This window comes from Dinoponera quadriceps, unplaced genomic scaffold (genome assembly GCF_001313825.1).
Source record: "Dinoponera quadriceps isolate SergipeBrazil2010 unplaced genomic scaffold, ASM131382v1 scaffold46, whole genome shotgun sequence".
NCBI classification, from domain to species: domain Eukaryota; kingdom Metazoa; phylum Arthropoda; class Insecta; order Hymenoptera; family Formicidae; genus Dinoponera; species Dinoponera quadriceps.
In genome coordinates this window covers 298,468-320,568 of record NW_014554488.1, presented here as the reverse complement: position 1 = coordinate 320,568, position 22,101 = coordinate 298,468, and the positions used below count along the sequence as shown (strand labels likewise).

At 46.0% G+C, this 22,101-nt stretch overlaps 2 protein-coding genes across 4 annotated transcripts in view; one reads left to right on the top strand and one right to left on the bottom strand.

The window, feature by feature from the left end:
- Positions 1 to 22,101, top strand: part of LOC106750711 (manganese-transporting ATPase 13A1) — a 66,388-nt gene that overhangs the window by 33,929 nt on the left and 10,358 nt on the right. The gene's annotated exons all lie outside the window — the stretch shown is intronic.
- Positions 14,578 to 22,101, bottom strand: part of LOC106750761 — a 23,300-nt gene continuing 15,776 nt past the window's right edge. For 2 of the 3 annotated variants that reach the window (XM_014631314.1, XM_014631323.1), the window contains exons 2-7: positions 21,182 to 21,336; positions 17,748 to 17,837; positions 17,332 to 17,463; positions 17,104 to 17,250; positions 16,361 to 16,609; positions 14,578 to 16,013 (exon numbers count right to left, since the gene is read on the bottom strand). In XM_014631314.1, the coding sequence (XP_014486800.1) occupies positions 15,842 to 16,013; positions 16,361 to 16,609; positions 17,104 to 17,250; positions 17,332 to 17,463; positions 17,748 to 17,837; positions 21,182 to 21,327 (936 nt within the window). In that variant the 5' untranslated portion in view covers positions 21,328 to 21,336 and the 3' untranslated portion in view covers positions 14,578 to 15,841. Of the gene's footprint in view, positions 16,014 to 16,360; positions 16,610 to 17,103; positions 17,251 to 17,331; positions 17,464 to 17,747; positions 18,554 to 21,181; positions 21,337 to 22,101 lie in introns of those variants that run through there. The other variant, XM_014631308.1, reaches the window with a different exon arrangement.

The following is a 22,101-nucleotide window of genomic DNA, read 5'->3' as shown; positions in this document are numbered from 1 at the left end:
ATGCTCGCGCAAACTCATCTCGACGAACAACGTGTATCGGTACCGCCGATCGGAAGGATTCCGGTGAAAATGTCGGAACAAGGAAGACCGCAGGATCGTTAGGCAGAACGGTCGAACGGGCAAGAGGCGGCGGCAGCGGTTGGCGGGTCCTCCGGGTCCTTTCGGACCCGCTCGATCTCGCGGATAAAAGCCGCGCTGACGGAAACGAAGTAAATGCGTGGTTTAAGAACCTGTTTCCCACACACACGCTGCGTGCGTAAGTGTCGAGCCTTGGAGGAAGGAGCGGATCTTTCGGGGAGGGACGCGCCTGTCGTTATCCCGGTCGGTCGGTCGGTCTCTTTCTCTCTCTCTCTCTCTCTCACACGTCCCGACGGCGACGCCGGCGTCGGCGTCGGCACACGACGAACACGCTTCTCGTCTGACGCACCACGAGACTCGTGAAACTTTCGCAGCACGATACGTGCATGCCGTGCTCGAGGACACTACCGTGCACCGCCGCCGGCTAGCGCAAGAGGCGTTGACAGCGGTGGCGTGGTGGTGGTGCCCGGCGTAGTGGTGGTTGCGACAATGCCACTGGTGCTGGAGGTGGTGGTGGCGGTGGTAATGGTGGTGGAGGTAGAGTGTGGCGGTGGTAGTGGTGGTGGTAGTGATGGTGGTGGTGGTGGTGCTGATGGTGGAGTCGTCGTCGTCGCCACCGGTGATGGCGGTGCTGATGAACACGGATCAGAACCACGAAAATGCACCCGAAAGCGGACCGTCCGTCCGCCTGGTGTACACCGTTCGCCGTGCAGGACTCCTTACGATAATTCGTACACGAAGGGATACACTCGATGGAGGGTATATGCTTTTTACATCAACCAGTCCGCTACCACTTTCTTCTCGAGGAAGAAGGAGCCCGAAGTCGAGGTTCCTCGGCGAAAATTTAAGTACTCCGCTGAGAGAGTGTGTGTATATGAGAGAGATATACTCGCTCTCTGCTTCGTCCCGCCACGGCCACCCTGCTCCGTTCCAGCAGTTGTCAAAAAGCCGAGCGCTACGCCATGCGTGTTCGAGGAACCATCTTCTTGCGTAGCGCTTAGCGCAGCTTCTCGCTTCCTCTCTCTCTCTCTCCCTCTTCCCTCCCGCCTCTCTCTGGAGCGATTCGTTCCTCTTCTCCTGTCTTTCTTCCTCTTCCTCCTCGCGGACGGAGAGCAGGCAGAGTCAACCAAACGAAAACGAGAGTTTATTCTGTGCTCCCTTTCCCTTGTGTTGTTCGCTGCTGGCTTCGAGATTGTCGCGAACCACGCCGCGGATACACGTCCTGCGAATGCACACAATCCGCTGATCTCCGACTTTCACCGAGTGTTCCATCTCTCTTGCCTCACGTTTTCCATTTTATTCCCGTCCACGCCAAAATATGTGCGGGTCGTTCCAAGTGCTTCGAGCGTGCGTTCTTCACACATGGACGGCGTCGTTATGTAGCTAAGATCTTCCGGATCGTCCAACGGACTCTGCACCTTGATCCGGGTGTTCAATAACCACCGCGACTCGTGAGTTCCTCGAGTTCTCGTCGAGCGCCTACAGCGTCATTTTTCATCTTTCCCAACTGGAACTTCCTACACGACTTCCTTTGTCCTCTGAAGAAATCGCGAAATATCGGTTTGCGCGCACCACTCGCGTTGTTTCACTTCCGAATTCCACGTTCGCGGTAACTCTCTCCCTCTCTCTCTCTTCCTCGCACACATTCACACATGCAGCTCTCTCTCTCTCTCTCTCTCACTCAACGCTCTTATACCGTATAACCTGGGCACGTTGGATAACGCAGAGTACACGACGCGCCGGCCGGCCGCCTGCTCGTAGGCCCACGGCTCAACGAAGACTGTGCAGTATCTACCTTTGGTTTGGCGGGCTGCCTCGTGCTGCTGAGTCGAGATGATGATAGCGATGCCGTGCGTATTCACCGTGCCAACACGTTACAGCAGTCTTTGTAGTCGCTTACGCGTTCCGTTCGGTCGTTCGAAGCAGCTCATACGCAGCTGTCCGTTCGTTTCGTTTTCGCCCGCTCCTGTTTCATTCGGCGATTCGGCTATCGTCGGCACTCGTCGGCGCTCGGCTCTCCTATATACATGGCGGGAACTTGGCCCAGGACTCCCGTCCGCGGGGTGAGAGACGCCTCGTGGTGGAAGAGAGGCAGTCCTCGGCGAAGGAAAGAGAACGGCGAGAGCGATATCGTTGTGTTCTCGCGCGAGCCGCCTCGCTGATGCACGTGTCTCACGGTTGGTAGTGTGCAGGGGAAGGCTCTCGGGGAGGAGCCCGCGGATAGGGGTTGGAGATGGTACGCAAGCGCGCACAGCCCCTGCGAGCGAGCGAGCGAACGAACGAACGAACGCCGAGGGGATGTTACGAACCTGCTTCGCCCGAGTGGCTTCTTTCTTCTTCGTTCCGGGGCGATCTCCGGGCTAGTCCTCGACGCTCTCGCGGAGACGCGACGGCTGCGCGGACCTCGAGCGCGCGCGTTCTCTCCTCTTCCCGATCGTTGAGGCCGCTTCTCTATGACTCCCGCGGTAACTTCGGGACCTATCGGCGGCCGCGCACGAGGTCTCGAGAGAGAGAGAGAGAGAGAGTTCGTCCTTGGACTTCCGGCTGAGCGTTTTCGAGGAGGTCGCGGCGAAATCTTCATACAATTGTCCTTCATCGAGGCTCCCACGCCCGGCTTCGCGCGGAATTATGCGCCCCAATTTGCGAACTGCGAGCTCTTCCTCTTTCCGGGACTCGTAAAAAAAGGGCTCGTAAAACGCGACTAGGCGTCTCGGGTAACTTTGATCCCCGAGCAACCAATCGCGGCGGCCGTACAGCCCCTACCACCCTATCCTCGAGCTAACGATTTATTTCAGCGACCTCTCGGATTCGATATCAACGACTTTTCGGGCCCCGGGGCGAGACTCATCATCCCCCTAGCCCCGTTAACCCTTCCCGCGAATTTCACACCTTCCACCCCCTCGAACGAGCGATTCGGAAAGTCGGGAAGCCGCTAGGTAGACAGGTTGGCGGGAGTTCGACGGCATCGAATCGCCGCGTTCGGAGCCGCGCTCACCGCGGTGGCGATAATCCCGCGTCGAGTTTTTCGACGCGGAAACCTCGATCTCCCTGCGTGCGTGTCGTTGCCCCTGCTTCTCACGAGGGTAACTAGATGTTTATCCGAGACGTTCGTGCGCAAGACGCGCGCACAGATACGGGCGTCATTTCTTTTTTCTCCTTTTTTCTTCCCTCCAACGAATACCGCTCACACACGCTCTCGCTGCGGGTACATTCATCGTTTTTCTGGAGACCGCGTTAGCCAAGCCAGATGTCGATTGGGCTTTCGTGCGAATCACGTCGCCGCATTATCGTCATTTCCAACGCGACGTCGAGGTGTTGCGCGCGTTGCAACCTGAAATAATCGATAGGAGGTCACGTAAGAAACAGAAGGGCCGAAATTAACGCGCGAACGCGTAGTAAATATACAGGGTGTCTGATATTCTGTGCTAATAATAATAATCTTTATCCGTTACGTACGAGTACACCTTTTAGTTTACGTGAGATAAAGATGAAGAAATAAACAAGTATGAAGGAAAGAAGACGGAGAGTTACAAAATAGAAAATATTGGAGATATAATAGGATGATTTATAAGTAAATATAGGTGGGCAATTTATAATATCGCACGCTTAATAGAGTGTCGGAAAGCATTCAGATTTCTCTGAAAAAATTCAAGAAGATAGAGACCAGGTTAGCATCTCTTCAAATGAAAGTTTATCCCATATAAAGTTCGGTGATAGTTTACATGGAAAATTAGACAGTGTCTAAAGGACCTCGGCAGAATATTCAATCTTATTTGTTCTAAGATACGTGGGCAATCAAGATCTATAAGAGTTTGAGTCAGCCATCCTATGGACAACGGAAAAACGGAACGAGAAAGATATAGTGGAAGATTGACCAGTCGGAATCATATTCAAATTAATACGTTCCGATCTTAAAAGGTCGCGTTCTCCATGAAGCACATTTTACGGAAAAAGACTGGGAATAGATATGAAATTCTCTAACCTTAAACTTATAATAACTCTTACGAGAATTCCTTATAACCTGCCCTCAAATTGTATAAAAATCCTTTAGAATTTATCATATAATTATATATTTTCTTATGCAGATTTATTATTTTTATTGATCATAATAAAAAAAAATTGATTTGTCTCTTTACGAATTTACGGAAAAAGATGATGCCCCGAGCGCATGTTGAATTTTTGGCAAATAAAATTAACGCGAGTTACGAAACCGAATCGCCGGGGGGATTGCGCCGACGAGAGCGCTCTTTAATCAGCAGTCGCGAATTTTCCAAGTTCCACCGCGCGTTCTCAATCCGAAAATGCTCGGGGCGGAAGTGGAAGCGGCACCGACGACATCACCACTGCCGCACACACACACACACACACACACACACACACATTCCCTCTGTGGTGCGGTTCGCGCACACGAGGTCGAGCGCGTGTGCGATCGAAGCGATCTCTCTCGCCGAATCACCCAGCCGCCGAGAGTCGCAGTGGCCCAGGGCCAAGTTCATCCTGGAAAGCCCTTCTGCCCGAGTTTCCCAGATCCCCACTGGCTGTCTCTTTCGACTTTCGTGCGTGTAGCTCGCTGCTTCCCAGCACGCATGTACGCACGCACGAACGCTTGGACGAAAAGTTCTCGGCTAATGCGCAGAGGTCCGATTAACATAACAATGGCGGTCGCATGCAGATATAAATTAATACGTATTCTTCTTCGGCGGTAGGACGATGACGACGGATCGCGCGGTGCGCAACCGGCGTGTCCCTTTCCGCGCGTAATGACGCGGTCGCTTGATAAATCACCTTCGACCCTGACTAACGAGATCGCGCAGCCTTGCCGAACGCGTCGCTCGCAAAAAGCAATTCCGAAAAAATACCCCCCCNCCCCCCCCCCCTCCCCACCCATCTCTTCTTCCTTCCTCACACACACACACACACACTTTTCTTCTCTCCCTCTCGCGAGAATCTTGGTTTGACTATTCTCCCGTAGCATGTACAATCTTGTAGGGCAGATGCTTCGTTACCTGCGGCTCACAATGACGACGAAATAAATCATTTTATTGGAATTTTTCTCTTTTACTTTTGTCCTATAGAACCTTAGAGTATATTGGATGTCTGACATACAATTAATAATACAATGCTAAATAGGTATACACACTAAAGTAAAAGATAGCGAGATGGACGAGACTTTGCTTGAACGGACAAAATTTGTTCCAGCAAACGTTTAATTGATTGAATAAATTGTTGCTGCGATGAGTTATTGATCGTTGAGCGGTGACTTTCATTGTACCCGGTGAAATGTGTTAAATTACACGTTTAAATGCGTAAATTTATATGAGAAAATGTTCGGTGTGTATGTGTGTGTATTTTATATGGGAAATCAAATCATATACAAATATGTAATTTTATATACATGTGTGATTTTCTTCCATGAGATCTTACAGAAACTTGTCTTATCGTTTTCCGCGTCCTTACTCGCTAATATTTTTTAATTAATCTCTTAGTAACCATTGTGAAATCTTCAAAATGGTGGTATAAACTTTTTTTTATCGTATTTCCTACACTTTTACCGAATTTCCTACCTGCGGTTAGTTATTAGGACGATCCCCTCTTCTTCTTGGGTCACATTCTATGGGAATCCACCCATAAACGTTAAGCGTATTTAGCGTCTTTTGAATGTTGTGAAAGATTCTAATCCAAAAAGGCCATGCCAAATGTTTCTTCTAGAAAAATAGTGACGGCACAAACTCCCATAATTTTTCTCGAGATACAAGCGACGTCGGATGAATTCACAAGTTCGCTGACAAAAATGCAGACCGGTTAGTCAAACAAAGGCTTCCTACAGATGTACAGGGTGAGTTCTTTAATATGTAGTTTGGAAATAATTCAAAAAATATGCATCAAATGAAGAAATGTTTCAAATAAAAATTATTTGGTTTCGAGGAGGACATAACATTATGACTTTAATTATCCTTAGATGGTGTTTTTAAGATCATTTTAAAGTCAAGTTAATGTTTTTAATAAAATCATATAACTTCTTTGACACAAATCGATTCCTCTGTTAATTCTGCATATAAAAATATAGAGTAAGATCATCGAAAAATGAATATTTTTCGAGATATTTTACTTTTTATTCTGATATTTTTTTTCTACGATTCCATTCATTTCTGGTTGCTGTACGACGGAACTTTCGTTAACTATTTTTTCACATTTTTTAACATTGACAATTCGAGATATTTTTGAACCTGACGCTAATACTATGTCAGGGCCTTTAACTGTTGATAATAATAACAGCTTTATGATAAAATTTGAATATAGAATATATAATTTGTAATATAATTTGCAAATCTAAAAAATCCTAATTTTGTGGGTTGGATCTTTCTTCCACCGATCCTGTCACGAGCGGGGTAGGTCGTTCGGTCGTTGGTGGCGCGTTTCGATCTCGCGGCTCAATCTCGCGCCATGTGTGCCGCGCGTTGCGTCAAATACAGTAGCGAAAGCAGCTGCAACGCTGCCGTGACACGCGTCCATTGTTGGCATTACGCGGGCATCGAAAAATGAAAGATCGTCCCTCGTGTTCCCGCCGTTGCGAGAGTTTATGTCGTCACGAGAAAAGAGGGATAAAGAGAGAAAGAGAAAAAAAGGAATATAAGAGAAAAAGATTTTTCCACGGAAAAATCATTCTCACGGGTCCCGACGTTATCCCTTTTACTTTTATGTTGCATCGTAAAATTTCGCACTTTCAAATAATAAACATCGATTTATTGGACCGAATGTTTGAGCATGCGGTGAAAGAGGGAGACTGACGAGGGGGTTGAAAGAGGGGTGAGTGTTGTTCGCCGCGCGTGAGGTAATTCGCATTGGGGATGCAAAATTCACTGGAAATCGCGTATTAACACCTAGCGAAACACCTTGCGCACTAGTGTTGACTGCGGGCAGAGAATCGGTGGATCCATGTGCGGAGAACCCCCGAGTGCGAGGGTGCAGGGGTGATTCTAGGTGTTGGAGCGAATTGGGGGTCGCGCAAGCCCCCTCTCCGTTCCTCCCTAACGCGTGCCATCTTCGATGTAGTGGCCTGCCGCTGAATTACCCCAACCGAAAGGGTTTAAATGCTCTTTTTTTTTCGCCCTTCTGTACGATAGGGCAATAATCGGAGTAGTAGGACATTCGTCGGTCGTTTCCTGAGGAGACGTTTCGCGACGAGGTTGCCACGAAATCCGTCTTTCTTCTTCTTCGCTCTTTCCCAACTTCAAATCGAAGAGCAACACACAGTATCTCTTACTGATACTGTTAACGACAGTGTCGTTATCGTTACAAAAGAAACTCATTTAGTTTCTTAATATTCTTCCTCAATATTTTTATTTTGATATGGGCAAACGAATGTTTTGGTGTTGCGAAAACCAAAATTTGGTTCTCTGGACCAAACTTTTTTCATTTTCATTTCAGAGAACCAAACCTCGAGATCAGAAAACCAAACATTGGTCACAACATTTGTTTGCCTATATCCAAACAAGAATTTTGTTTAAGTCAACTAAATGGATTTCTCAGTGTCGTTGCACTGAGAAAAAGGAACTAGAATTTCGCGAAGTAAATGTTTCTCGTGACATTTTCTTCGATACTTATTGATTTGATTCTCTGTTTATTGCTTTGGTTGGTTTAAAAAATTTGACTGTGATGACGGAGTATATATTTTTGTGAAGTATTATTTGATTTATTTGCTAGGGATAAAATTCTATTTCGCCGCATTTAAATAAACTTCATATTTTACAAATAAATTCTTGTCGTTTCCTCAGTTGCGCAAATTTTCTTTGGTATATTATACCCGCACAACGACAAAGTAACAATGACGATATGGTCGTTAATAGTTACAAAATAGATCTGCGGAGCGCGACGGAGAGTCGACGGATCCGAAATATCCGCTTTCGATCGCCGATATCGGCTCGATATTCCGGCGATACGAATGCCACCGACGTCGTTCGAGCGTAAAAAGCGACGTATGTGCGTCTGCTTGTTGTGAAAGCACCGGCAATCGTCATTTCCTCGCGACGAGATCGTTACAAGGCCTTATCTTCATTACGACGGGCCACCATAATCGTAAAGATATCACGATCGATACTTTCTCTCGCGCCGTGGCTCGTTAGAAACATCTGCCGCGTCCTGGCGCTGTCATCCCCGCGCGCGCGGCTGCGGCTGCAATCCATCGGGACAATTTCTCCGCATTGTCCTTTTCGATCGTTGGCCTCTGCTCACTCCCGGTTTTCCCGAGCCCGAGTATAAGTATCGATCGAGCCTTCCGTCGTTCCGGTGATGTCGACGCCGCGGATGCGAGCTTCTATTCAGAAGCACTTCCACGATTTGGTATTTGTTAAAATAACAAGCGTCGTTGAGAAGGCTCCTTTGTGTCCTTGAAAGATTATTCGTCGGCTCGAATGCTACGCGAGAAAAAGTGTGAACTTCCCAGTAGAAACCGAAAAATCGGCCGTAAAAGATTGGCAAATGGGAGGTAAAAAGTCCGGAAAAAAGGAGTCGCATTTGACAATTAATTTTAAGGATACCTCCGAAACTTTTGCCAACCCGGACACGTAGTTCTCAGGATCAGACGTGTAATCCTCGTTCTCTTGTCTGACGAAAGGCAGAGTCCGCTAGACGTTTCAAAACACTCTAGCTACAGACACGCGCGGCCGTCCGAAAGAAATCGTTGAATGTAATTATCGGCGAATTTCGTTCTCCGACACGCGCGACGATTTCCCATCAAGAGGACTGTAGATTCGTCATCCGAACTGCAATTACAGTACAGTCTCCTCGTCATCTCTCCGTTCACGACATTTATAAATTTGTTTTCCGGTTGAAGTCCGAGGTAAAAATCAGACGCGGCTCTTGACGAAAATCGGAGATGATATGGGTATACGTTTTTCTGCATAAAACAACAAGATCTAAGCCTTATGTTGCGCCTAAAATTAATTAAAAAACTGTTTTTTTTAATTTTCTATTAGTTGCGTGTAGTCTTTTATTGGTTGTGTCTTTTTTATCCATTTTTTAAGCTTGTCAATGAATACCCTTAACCCGGGAGTGGACGCGTTCCGGTCAAATTGACCGACAGGCGCAAGAACAAGCGAATATTTCTCCGTTTTGTTTTCGTCCGCGACATTGACATTTCCAATAACTTGCCTCCACCACTCACTCTTGGATTTAGCGAAGTAGCGGCAAGACTCGCAAATCTCAGCTGTAAAAACAGCAGTTATTTTATTTTTCAAAAAATCACATGCCCATATCCGAATTAAAGAAAAGAAAATGAACCATGCTTGATTTCTTGAACGATCGTGAAGAACCTCAGTGCTATTTATATTTTTTAAATCAAGTATCAAGTTTTCATCTTCATTTTTCTCGAAACGTACTCTATGTAAGTTGGATCTTTCTTGCATAACTATGGCTATACAAGGCTCGAATTTCTCATCGTTACCGAATTTATTCATCGTATCTTTGGTGACTCGATTGTCAATTAAGCTTCTGTACAATGAACGAAAATCAACGCAACAATTAACGTATTTTAATATACTATATTAGCATGTTAAATAATTTAGTATAGTAGACAGAAATTAATATGTATTAGGCATAAATAGTTTTTATAGTATAACAGGGAGTATGACATAGAGTGTAATATACTGGTTTATACTAATATAGTTGAGTATTAAACTATAATACAGCGGATAATTATTAATATACCAATTGAGGGAAAAAATGTCGAAACACCGGAACGCGATATCGCGCAAAAGAGAGCCATGTGTGTCACGTGCTCGCTGCCAAAGTTTGCGGGGCATCGATCGTCCCTCTGCACACGCGGTCTTTCGCGAAGTCTCGTCGCGCGGCACGTCGTCGTCGTCGTCGTCGCAGGAGGCAGTCCTCTCATTTGGGCGTGTGCGCACGGTGTGTGCGCTCGCGCTGCTCACGCTTGCGACGACGACGACGAACGAACGTACGAACGAGCGGGCGAGCGCGCGCGGCCGGAGCACGCACTTACGCACGATCGACGCGGATCGTTCGCTCGTTGTGCGTGGCGCGCTTCGTTGCCATGACGACCGGTGGCAGTGCCACGCATTGATCGCAGACTCCCGCTTGCTCGCTCGCTCACTCACTCGCTCGGCGGTGCGTGGACTGCTAGTGGAGTCGAGTGAGCGAGCGAGAGGGGAGGAGGGGGGAGAGAGATAGTGCGTAGAGACGGCAACGGAGAAAGGAGAGGAGAGGAGAGCGAATACGCACACTACCGAATGCATGCACGCACGCACCAACGTATGCACGCACGCATGCACGCACGCATGCACGCGCGTACGCACGCACGCATTCACTCACTCACTCACTCACGCACGCACGCACGCGAAGAGGCAGACATCGGGGATAATGCGCGTATACGAGCGGACACGCCGGGCTTCCTCGCTGCACGAGGCAGGAGAGGCTTTCTTTCGTGTTTTATAACGACGATTTGGCGCGTCCGTTTCGGCCGTAGACCGTCGTTATTTCTGTCTCTTTCTCTTCTCGCTCTTCATACAAGATGACGATAATTATTAATTTAGCTCTTCCTTTCGGGAGCTCGTGCTTGATCGAACATTAACCGAGTGTTATCGCTGAGTATCTTCGATACCAACCGCCCTCTCGCTTCCGACTGTGAGAGGTGATTTTCGTTTCCCGCGTTGGCCCTTTAAATCTGTTTTCGAGCTAACCGAAATGAGACTCGGGCTGATGGAGGCGCGGGAGATGAATCCGCGGCGGTAGGTGGTAGAACGATTAAAGGTTTGAAAGCGAGAGAGAGAGAGAGAGAGAAACGGACACGCGTGCGCTCTTGACACCGCAGAGAGTATTTTTCGACGGTGAGTCGTACGATTTTCTTCGATTTCGACTCCTCCTCCCCGCCCCCTCGAACAGGGAGGGGGGGGGGTCAAATCCGTGTCCTCCTTCCTCTGTTCGCGAAGACACCAACGGCGGCTCGAGGTAATAAAATCGCGTCGCACCGCGTCGCTCGGCCAGAAGCGGCAATGGATGTACGAAAGGGTTAGCTTCGAGATTAAAAGGAAGTCACCCCCTGCACACCTCCCTTCTCATCTCTCCATCAATCACAATTATATATCCTCTCTCTCCCCTGCTATCGTTCATAATTACTGCTCGTGACTTTATCCCGGCGCTCGAAGCTGCCGGTCGACCGGCTCGACGCGCAACGCGCGCGCGCGCGCGAACGAGCGTGGAAAGGAGAAGGAGAGATGGAGGAAGGACGGGCGGGAGGGATGCTGAGAGCGCAATCGACTTTTGGCACAGAGATTACTGTAAAACTCCCGGCTGCCGGGGGTGGCAGGAATCCCGAGGAGAGAGAAAAAAGCTCCAAACCCTCCGGCTGTACATAGTCACGATCTCAACACGGAAACGGAAACGAAGCTGTAATCCTTTAAAAGAAAAAAAAAAAAAGAGGGAGGAAGAAACGCTATTCTCTTTCCTGTCGTTCTCGCCCTGTTTTCCTGTCGCGAAGTAACGCTGCGCGAAATTCGAATTTTCTACGCCGCGCTCTACGCACTGTGCGTGTGCGTTGTTTTTTTTTTTTATTTATTTTTTTCCCTTCCCTCGAACTCATTGGAAACACGGTTGTTCGTTAAACACACGCACACACTCGGCACACGCTCCGCTCCCGCGGTAAATAATGTCACGCGGCGATTCGATGACGCAGAGCGCGGGGTAGCAAGCGGTGCAACGGTGCATTAAACGCCGCCGCCGTCGTTACCGCCGTTGTCCACCAGCCGATGAACTTACGTCACATTAAAAAAAATTGTTACCGAGTAGTCAAGGTCGCTTTTTTTCAATGCAAGTTCACTCAGGAGAAAAAAAATATCATAGGTAAAGTCGCCGTGTGCCGTCAGCGCTGACCTTACACACATTTTTTTTTTCACACACGATAAACTCGATTCCGTACGGGCGATGTGTTCTCGCCGACTGCACCATCTGCGCCGTTGATACGACCGACCGACCGACCGACTTGCGAGCACCTGCGAGCACCGGCTTTCCGCGGCTCTTGCGAGATCGCGATTGTTAGCCGCGAACTTTTTTTCCCGATCGATTTATCCTCACGGGGAATTCGCGATTTTCATCTCTTGCATTTGTCGATGAGCTGAATAAATGATCATGAACACTATAGAAAACGAAAAAACGAGAGATAGGTGTATTTATGTATTGACGCTCTCTGGAATAAAGCCTCAAGAAAGCGTTTCAGAAAAGGAAATAAGTACAAAGAATGGAATCTAAGCATAAATATATGAAAAAATATAAAAAATAAAGAATAATGAGAGTACATACAAATTGGAAATGAACGCGAGATTTTCGTGTGTGATATAATCTGAAAAAAACATGAGTTCAAGTACAGTATCGCTCGTTCTGTTTGCGACAGAAGGATAAGGATCGACAGAGGTAAAGGGAGAGAGATAATCCGAGGCAGAGTGCCCGCAGGAACCTGGACTATTTCGGACCAGGCCAGAAGGAAAGGGTTTACGACGAGGTGAAGCGTGGAGATGCGAGAAAGCGAGACCGTGTCGCGAACTTGACCTATCTGACCGCGCGTTTAGGACACATGACGAAAGCGGAAATGGGTCAAACGGGATTTAATACAATGCGACCGCGCGTGAAAGACCTCGCGTGAAAATCTCTACCGGTCGATGTCGCGTTTCGCTCGACTTTTCGTCAATTTGATCGTGAATCCGAAGTCGACTCCCGCTCCGACGGCACGCTCGTCATCTTGCGGCTGCCAGGGATCAAAGGTGGGCTTCCTCTTGCCGAAGCGTGACATCTGGACGCCGTGAAGCGACCGGGAATCCCGATTTAATCTCAAGGAGGCTCCAGATGCGAGAGGCGAGCTGCGGTGATCCGCACTCAATTATCGCGCTAAAACAGCGTGTTCGCGGCGAGCGGTTAATGTACTCGCGGTGAGCACTCTCCAAATTTTGCGCAATGAAATTTCACTCAAAACCAACGAATATTCACACGACAGTTAAAATATCGCCGCTCGGAGTCACGAGGACGAATGTTTCATTCACACGCAGAACGGAACTACACGAGTGGTTGTGTCACTCGGTTAGGGCGAATTTGATGCAGCGCATCGCGGGTTCACTTTTTCAGAGAGATTTCGAATAAAAATATTTACTCGCATCGATTTAAAGTGCATTCTATACGAACAACTCGGCTTGGTCGCTCTGCTCTCCGAGTGAAATTTCGCTCGAAAGAAATTCAGGAAAGTGCACAAGATATTTTCGTGTGTCGCACGCTATATTCCCAACCGTCGGGCCCAATTAAGAATTTCCTCGATCATAATGCGTTATCCTTCGCTTCTCGTACGCAATATGTACCTTACACACGTGACATTATCGCAGGACGATCTCGCTTCGTCGCAGGCCCCGCGCGCGCCTCCCTCGCTCACCTCGCACACGCTTACATCCGTGCATATAAACGGAAACCCTTGGAGTAGCCTCTACCATCCACCTCGTGTGTACCGACACTTCTGTCACGCACGAGTGGAGGGAAACGCGTAAGGTACAAGTGCACGCCGTACAGGCCGCGTTGCACTTACGCGCGCGCGCCTACGATTCACCCTTCTTTCCGTTGGAAACGCCGAGGGATGCCGAGGGGGAATGCGGAGGGCACGGGGGCGGCTCTCGAGCGGGTACGTACGGGAATGGGAGAGAGTGAACGCTACTTTCCGAGCGGAACGAAATCTATAGCAAGAGCGCGAATCCAGGGCGCGTGAAATGTTTCTCTCTCTCTCTCTCTCGCTCTTTTTCTCTTGCTTTTTCCCCCTTAACGCGCTTTTCCAGCACCGTCGACAGTTCCGGACAGCCCGCGAAAAAATCAAACGCGAGTCGAACGTGTCAACGATGTCGGGCGATCGCGCTGTAAAAAAAAGGAAAAAATCAGATGACACGGATAACGATAATAACGTTTCATTCCGAAGAAGCTCCGTTGCGTCGGCGACGACGACGGGGAACAGTGCGAAAAGGGTGCCGCGTTGCCCCGCAACATTTCCGCAGCACTCGCGCGTGTCTGACCTCCAGAGTTCCTCCCCCGCTTTATCCCGCTCGCCCTCATCACCCCTCGGGCCTCATCCCTCTCTTCCGCTCGTACACCGTCCTTTGCCAACCGATGGACTCGCGATCCTTTATTTTATGTCCCGGCTCTCTCCTCCTCTCCCGCATTCCTGCGAGCATCTAGGACATCCACCGATAAGGTGTCACGATTAGGAACGCGCGTGTTGTGCGCCATAACGAAAGGACCGATCGGTTATTCGGCGAGATAAGTGCGCGACAGGCGATTTCGCCCGTATCGCGTTAAATTCGTGGATGATTATTTATCTCGACAAGATTTCGGTAGCTATTGCTTCGTTATTGGCTTATGGAGCTCAGATGTTCTTAACCATCACAAGGAAGGAAGGAAGGAAGGATCTCGACAAGATAGAGGTAGAGTTATTCTCATGACCATAATGTGTATTTTCTCACGATTTCATCTTTTCGCGATCAAGATGACTGCACATTCGTCCGGTCGGCTCTTATATGGAAAACAATTTACTGTCACTGCAAATTGTTTGTTGCTATAATAACAGCAAGAGGATTTGTTACCCTAAAATAATTTTGCTGTTGTAGCAAAACATCGTTGCGACAATAATAAAATCTAGTTAGCACAATTACCAAGTTAATACTGTTAACAAATCTTGTTAAAGATTTGTTATTGGAAACAAATTTTTTTTATCATTAGCGATAGACAATTTGCTGCGTCAGCAAAACATTTTTCTCCGTGTATGTAACAATAATAATAATGAAAAAAATAATAATCGTCGCTGATAGGCGATCGCCGCGCTTCTTAGCTACATCTCATCTTCTTTCCTTATATATTCATTTATATAAATAACGTTTACATACAAAATAATATCCATCTTTAAATTTTATCATGCAATACACACGAGGCTCTCGCTCTGTCCCTTCTCAGTCTCGTCGGACGATTCGCTCGTTCATGGGATGTATTCCCGAGTAAAATTCTTCTTTTCTTACGTGAACTAGAGAGACGTAGCATTAATAATAAAAAGAAACTATAACTAGAAATCAATAAGGCCACGATATCAAGGCAAAACTAAGCGTACAATCGTCGTTCTCGCGATGACCGTGCAACGAAATCGTGCAATGAAAAACGCAATCGAGGCGATCCGCGCTGTTACTCCGGTCAATAAAGTAAGAGGTTCCTCGTCGTGCGTTGTATTTAACGCCAAATGGGCTATGCGAACGGAAACAGTGGCAGCTCTCTCTCTCTCTCCTTTTCCTCTTTTGTCGGAGGATCCTTTCGTCAGCGTTTATCGTCGACAGAAACGCTCGAAGTGCTGTGTTTCGCAGCTTCGATATCGCCTGTAACAAGTAGATTTACGCCGCTCGCGATTGAAGATATAGCGTGGCACTACAGTAGCTACGTTGATAACGCACATCCGCGTCTGCCTTTTAACACACCGCTGGTAACGCACACGCGTAACTCGCCAGGGTACTCGTCGCTCACAGAACACTACATTATCGGTACCCTCTCTTTCTCTCTCTTTCTCTCGCTCTCGGTGTTGATGCGAGGCGCGCTCTGCGTTACAGCTCTCAGTGTCGAGTTTCAATCGCGGGGAAAACGTTTCGATTAATTGGCCGTAAGTGCGTCTAGTGGTTTACCCTTGAAAACGAGCCCGTCGTTTATGCGATCGACACAGTTCGCCGTAATTCTCGATAATTCGTGCTTCTCAATAATTCGGCACGATCTCGCACGTGCAGCCGTGCGGGAACCAGAACACGTCTGTGTAAAGGCGATTCCCGCTACCCTCGAGCGCGACCAGTCTCTTTTGCACGTACTGCTGTTGACACCTGCTCCGGTAGCCCGTAGGAATGGAGCATATACCGTTGCATTCGTCGTTTCTGAAAACAAGGAAAACCTTGTATATTTATAAGAAATTTTAGAAGTGTGCGTGAAATTGATACCCGAACTTAAATATTTGATAGATCTGATTGGAATTTCAGTCTCTTTTCGGGAAGTGTAGGAATATTATTAAGATTATATCAAACGAAGTATCGTAGATTGAGGATCACGGATTGAAAATTAAAACTTGGATAGAACGAGCCAAGATAGTGAACTTGTCGAATTTGAATCTGTAACCTGCAACCTTCAATTTCCAACCTAAAGGAAACTGAAACGCTAATCAGAACCATCGAATCATAATGTCAATTTCGCGCACTATGAGTCTCTTGGAGATTTTGTTACTTACAAGCATTTTTCGCTCTTGACAAGCTGCGTATGTTTGTTGTTCTGCTCTGGAAGATTGACAATGTACATCCAATTGCCTTGATTGTTTAGGGCCGCTCTAGGAATGATGTATTGTCCCTCTGTAGGGCACAGGACAATAGCGTCCGCTTTTATCTGCCTCTTGACGCGACCGCTCGACTTCGATTTTGCGTAGCCCAGTAAGGGATTTACACGGTAAGTTCGAGGCGCTATTTTGTCGCTCCGTGAGTAGCTGTTGTGCAACACACAAAACACACCATAAACAGATATCCAATTTGAAGTAGAATTATCGCATTCGTTCGTGCGACATTCTCGCACAATTTAGGACGATATTAATAGTCCGACCTTATACTTAAGACTGTCGTAAATTCGATTTAAAATACCGTAAAAGCCGTTTCATGGCAATATGGTATCTTGAGGTGAATTTAAAAAGATCTTACATATAAGACTGAGTACTCTCTGAATTTCTTGGAGTAAAACCTCACTTGAAACAAGCGTAGAAAAGTAGTAGTATTTTCACTCGAAGAGATAGTGAAAATATTGCCGCTCAAAGTCGCAAGAGTGAAGTTGTTCCCGTGACTGGAATAATATATCAGGGTCACTCTTCGATTTCGGAAAAATCCCGAATCCGAGTGGCTCGGCTGTCACTATTTTTCGAGTGAGATCCAAGAAATTTAAAGAGTCGGAATGACACATACCGCCGGTATGTGTCATTTCGACGATTACCTATTGGTCAACCACGACTGATTCGGGCCAAACGCATCTTGCGGGTAGGTGTGTTCGACCTGTCGTTGGATATTGCGGTGATATTTGAACACCACGCCCGGTAAGAAGGGGTTGCCCTGCGACTGTGGCGGCGCGGAGTACTTGTAGCTGCAATCCGATCCACAATGTCCGATTTAGACTTCAGTTCGGAAACTATACTCTTTCACGGAACACGACATCGACTCTTACCCGTGATTGTAGCTACCGTTGGTCGGCGGTCCATACATCGAGGGTGGCTGTTCCGTCGACGGGACCTGCGCGAACAACCCGGCGTTGTTTTGTCGGGGATAATCGTAACCTCGACTGTAATCCGGAGGAGAACTTGAACATGATAGCGAAGAATATAGCAGCGATACCCCAATTTGCAAATGACTAACTCAAATTATTTTAAGTTGACTTAAGTTAATAACTTAGATACTAACTAAAGCATGAAACTTCGCGACTCAATCACGAGATTCTTTAAACGTTCCGCTGATTTCTCCTATCGTTTAAAGATTTCTCTTATACTTTCTATGTTATCAAAGAATGTTTTCCGTTTAGTAATAAATAAATAAATAAATAACTTTTACATTCGCGCGAAGGAAGCGCTGATAAAATGTCTCTACCTGTAAGTATTGAAGTCCTCGTGAGACTCGTCCCGCAATGCGGTGTTAAAGTCGAAGCTGCATTTATCGACGAGAAACTTGATGAGCCGGCTATAAAGACAAAGAAACAAGAACAGAAAAAAGAGCGTTATGTACTCTCCGAGAAAGGAATACAATGCGTGAATAAAAAAATGTAATGCGTTTTCCTGGGCGTCAAAGTTCCCGACCTTCGACCGGCGTGTGGCGTTCGCGGCGGACGAGTAATCGAAGACCGCGACCGATCCGTCCTGACCGAGATTCGTCCGGCGGGTTGACAAAAACATTATTTACGCAGGTGCGTTGGTTCAATTGGGTCGCGCGCTTTGCGCAACCGCGTTAGCTCGCTTGGGCAAGCGAGTATTTTGCGAGACGAAGCCTCGTGTGTTTGTTTGCCGCGGCCAGGTAACACGCGACGTTTCGCGACGATATGCGTCCACCAACTGCCGCACATACAACGTTGCGCAACGGTATTCAGTGATTCGATACTTTTAACGTACTAATTGACCGCCGGTTCGCTCCTGCGACACGCGCGATTATCGAAAGTGACAGCTGTCACCGCGAGTTCCTTAGACCGAACACGACTATATTGCACGAACTCGTTGCCCTGTGGCCCCTCTCCCGGTCTGTTTTAACACAGTGATTGCTGCTTTGCTTTCCGCTGATTATGCGAAAGCTTGATTGACAGTCGAATTACCGGAGATACGGCAAATAATAAGATACGATAAATGACATGCGGCGAGTGAAACACGGTAAATGTAGTGTATGTATTCGCGAAACAAATCCACGAGAAATGCGACTTCAATGTGAGAGTCGTGTTCATCGTATGATAATTAAGTTTCATTCCAGACGAGCGTGTATCTCTTTTGCCCTCGGTTTAATGGCTCTCCATTGATCGTACACGGAGAAAAAAAATTCATATCAATTCAAGATTCATATTTTCATACGTAAGTAAGAACGTATAATCTTATATGAAGATAAAGCTTGCTTACGTGAAAGAATTCATAGTTCTACTAAAAATATATTCCCGCTATACAAGAATTATTTTATATACAGCCCATTTTTATTGGCTACGAAACAGAGATAAATTTAAGACAGTTTTAAATATAAAATCCGACTATGAATACCGGCTACATAAAGAAAAGACTTGCTTGACTTCTTGAATGATTATGAAGAACCTTAATGCTATTTATACTTTTTAAATCATGTATCAAATTTTCACTTTCATTTTTCTGCAAACGTACTCTTTGTTGGATCCTTCTTGCATAATACAACTATGACTATATATTTTTGCTTATATATAAGAATCTTGAAATGTTACTAATCTTTCTTCTGTGTACGAGAGCGACTTTTCCAGTGCAATTCATTATATCTTTGCACGTGACCCAATGAGATGCGATAATATCATGCTAATGGTTACTAGTGACCAACGCAACGGATGCTCGTTATCATCGGTTCGCTTCGTTCAATGAGAATTATTCTCGTCGGAATGAAACGGCAATAATGAGGAAACAACGGCATTGTTTGGTGATCGATTCGGGCCTATTTTAGCAAGATGTAACGGGTCCGATAATTATCCAGCCGCGTATGACCGTATCAAGGCCACGGTCATGGTACGCTGAGCAACGATCTTACGAACGATCTTACATTGTAGCTTGGCGACGGGGCACCGTTCACTTTACGTAACTCTTAACGTCTTCGGGATAGAAGTCGGGCGCGAAAGTACACAGGAAATTTAGGAAATCGACTCGTAACGCTGCCGGACACATCGCTCACGAACCACAGTAGATGATGTATGTAAGAAAAGTATTTTAATGAACCGGTTTGTCGGTTAGTTTGTCTTCATAGATACTTCGTCATGTGTTACTTCCTCATAAGACATTTATTCGTAGACACTTCTTCGTCGGATCATTTCATCGTGCGAGATGGTTCGTCGTTTATAATCGCTTTGTAGTCTCACATTATCTATAATATTCACATATCTATATGATATACCAGTTGGTAAAATATCATTTATGTTTATATTTCTAACAATATATTGTATATTAAATATCTTTCATCTTGCTAAGTTGATAGATTTAGTAAATATTTAAATTAAATATGAAAAACATAAATATAATATTACAATTCTATGATAAGTTAAAGACCTTTCGATCTAACTATTGTTTAAAGAATTAAAACATTTTTCAATCATAATCCTGTGTTATCCATACTAGAACCTGTCTGTTATGATGACTAACAGATGACTTATTTTCACATTGTATTTTACCGTCCGTTTCACACTAATAGTTTTCGTCACTATGACCTGCACGGTCCATCAAAATGTTACCTGAAAATGCCAGACAAATGTCTGACAATGCGGCGTCTAGTCAGTGACAATAATGTAATACAAAACCATGGGAGGACTTTCTCAGAAAGAATCGACTGATGCTTGTTTAGACGGAAGATTTGTCTAAACGAACAATGAGAAGTAACACGAAGTATACTGGTCTTTTATGTTTTGCGAATTCTACACCTAACTGCACACAAGTAGACATACGCGTTGCGCTAGACATTCTGTACAAAAATTATGCATCAAAAAAAAACAAAACAAAAAATATGTTCATATTAGAGAATATTACATATATAAATTCTAAGTATTTGATAAATATTTGACAATAAAATATTTCATAAATTTAAGGTCTGACTCTTAAGTTGATATTTAATGCGTTTAGAATTAACTCACACCATGAGAAGTATTGTACATACGTATATGTAGAATATAAACAAGATGATAATACAAAGAGAAACGTTACAAGCGAAAAAAATACAAGCAATAGAATATAAGAGACAAGGAAATGTAAAAGATGAAAATCACAGACGAAGAAGTGTAACACACACTTCGTCGTCCGAAAGACAAGCGTCTACGAACAAGTGTTTAACTACAAAATGGCAAATGACGAAGTGATCTGCCACCTGTTTCTTTCTTTCTCTCTCATTTTGCCTCTCGTCCCTCCGGCTAATCGCGACGCGGGCGGAGGATCTCTTTTTATGAGCGAGAATTCTCCGTATAGTCGGTTGTGTAAGCCCGCTAACGCAAACGCACACGATGCTTTCGAGAAACGGATTCTCACTCTCTTGGAGCGAAGGAGAATCTAGGCGGAACTTTCCCTGCCATGATTCGTCTCTCTCTCTCTCTCTCATCGTGCTCGCGCACACACCCACACTCGTCTTTGGTCATTCGTATGCGCGGAGGAAGACGGAAGAGACGACGCGGACACATGGCGAAAGGAATATCAACAATTGGAAATGGGTCGCGCGAGTCTTCGTCGACGATCGCCGACAATCTGCGTCCGCGCGTCCAATTTCCACTTGTTGCGCCACCGCAGCGTCCCGACTACCTTCTCCGGACGCGCTCGCAAGTTTTCGAGTGCACTTGCCGTGGATAATGATCCGGAGTCTCGCAGAAGGTCTCTCCTGGCAGCGCGCAGTTGGGGGTAAGTCCTGGGGGCGCAGGGACAAAGGGCTCGTACGTCGGTCGTCCCGGACATCCGTACTCCGTGCAAGGCTCGCCCCGGATGACCATCGAGAACAACTGTCGTCAAACACATACATACATACATGCGCGCTAATTTTTAAATAAGGCTGTAAGAATTATCGTATCTCTCGAAAAGGGCCGCTGGCTTTCTGGATTGTCAAACCTATAGATTACTGAAAGAAGAGCAACCTCGTCTTTTATATTATCTTGTATTCGCAGGACTATGCTTTCCAGTAGAAACACTCGAGTGTCCCCAGAGTTTTTTGAGGTACCAAAAAACTAAACCGAATCTTATAAACGTTCTTTTCGATGTTGTGCGATTAGATTGTGGATTGGGCTACTGGTGAGAATACACGATACAATAGAAGAATCGGAGAATTTAAACTCTTTTTCATACTTTTCTGAAAGGGGAACGCATAATAATCGTACTTAATTACTTCTGAGAACGTGATATTGAGAGTTTTTCAGTCCTTTTGAATTTTCTTGCGTTATACTGAAATGTCTGCCTAGTCTCCGTCTTTGCCACTTTTCCAATATAAACTTCAATAAAATACAATGACACAGCATTCTAAGGTTTAGCTATGATTTAATACGTATTTTACCGGCTACTAGCCAAATACTTTTACTTTAAATCTCATCTTATGTCTGTTGTGTCATCATTATTTGTATATATTATCTATTGTTGCACTTGAGAGGAACTTTTATATATATACATAGAACTTAACTTTCCTATAAACGCCCAATAAATATCGCTATTTCTCTCTCTCTCTCTCTGCGCAACAATAGATAATACATACAAATAATGATGGCACAAGATATATA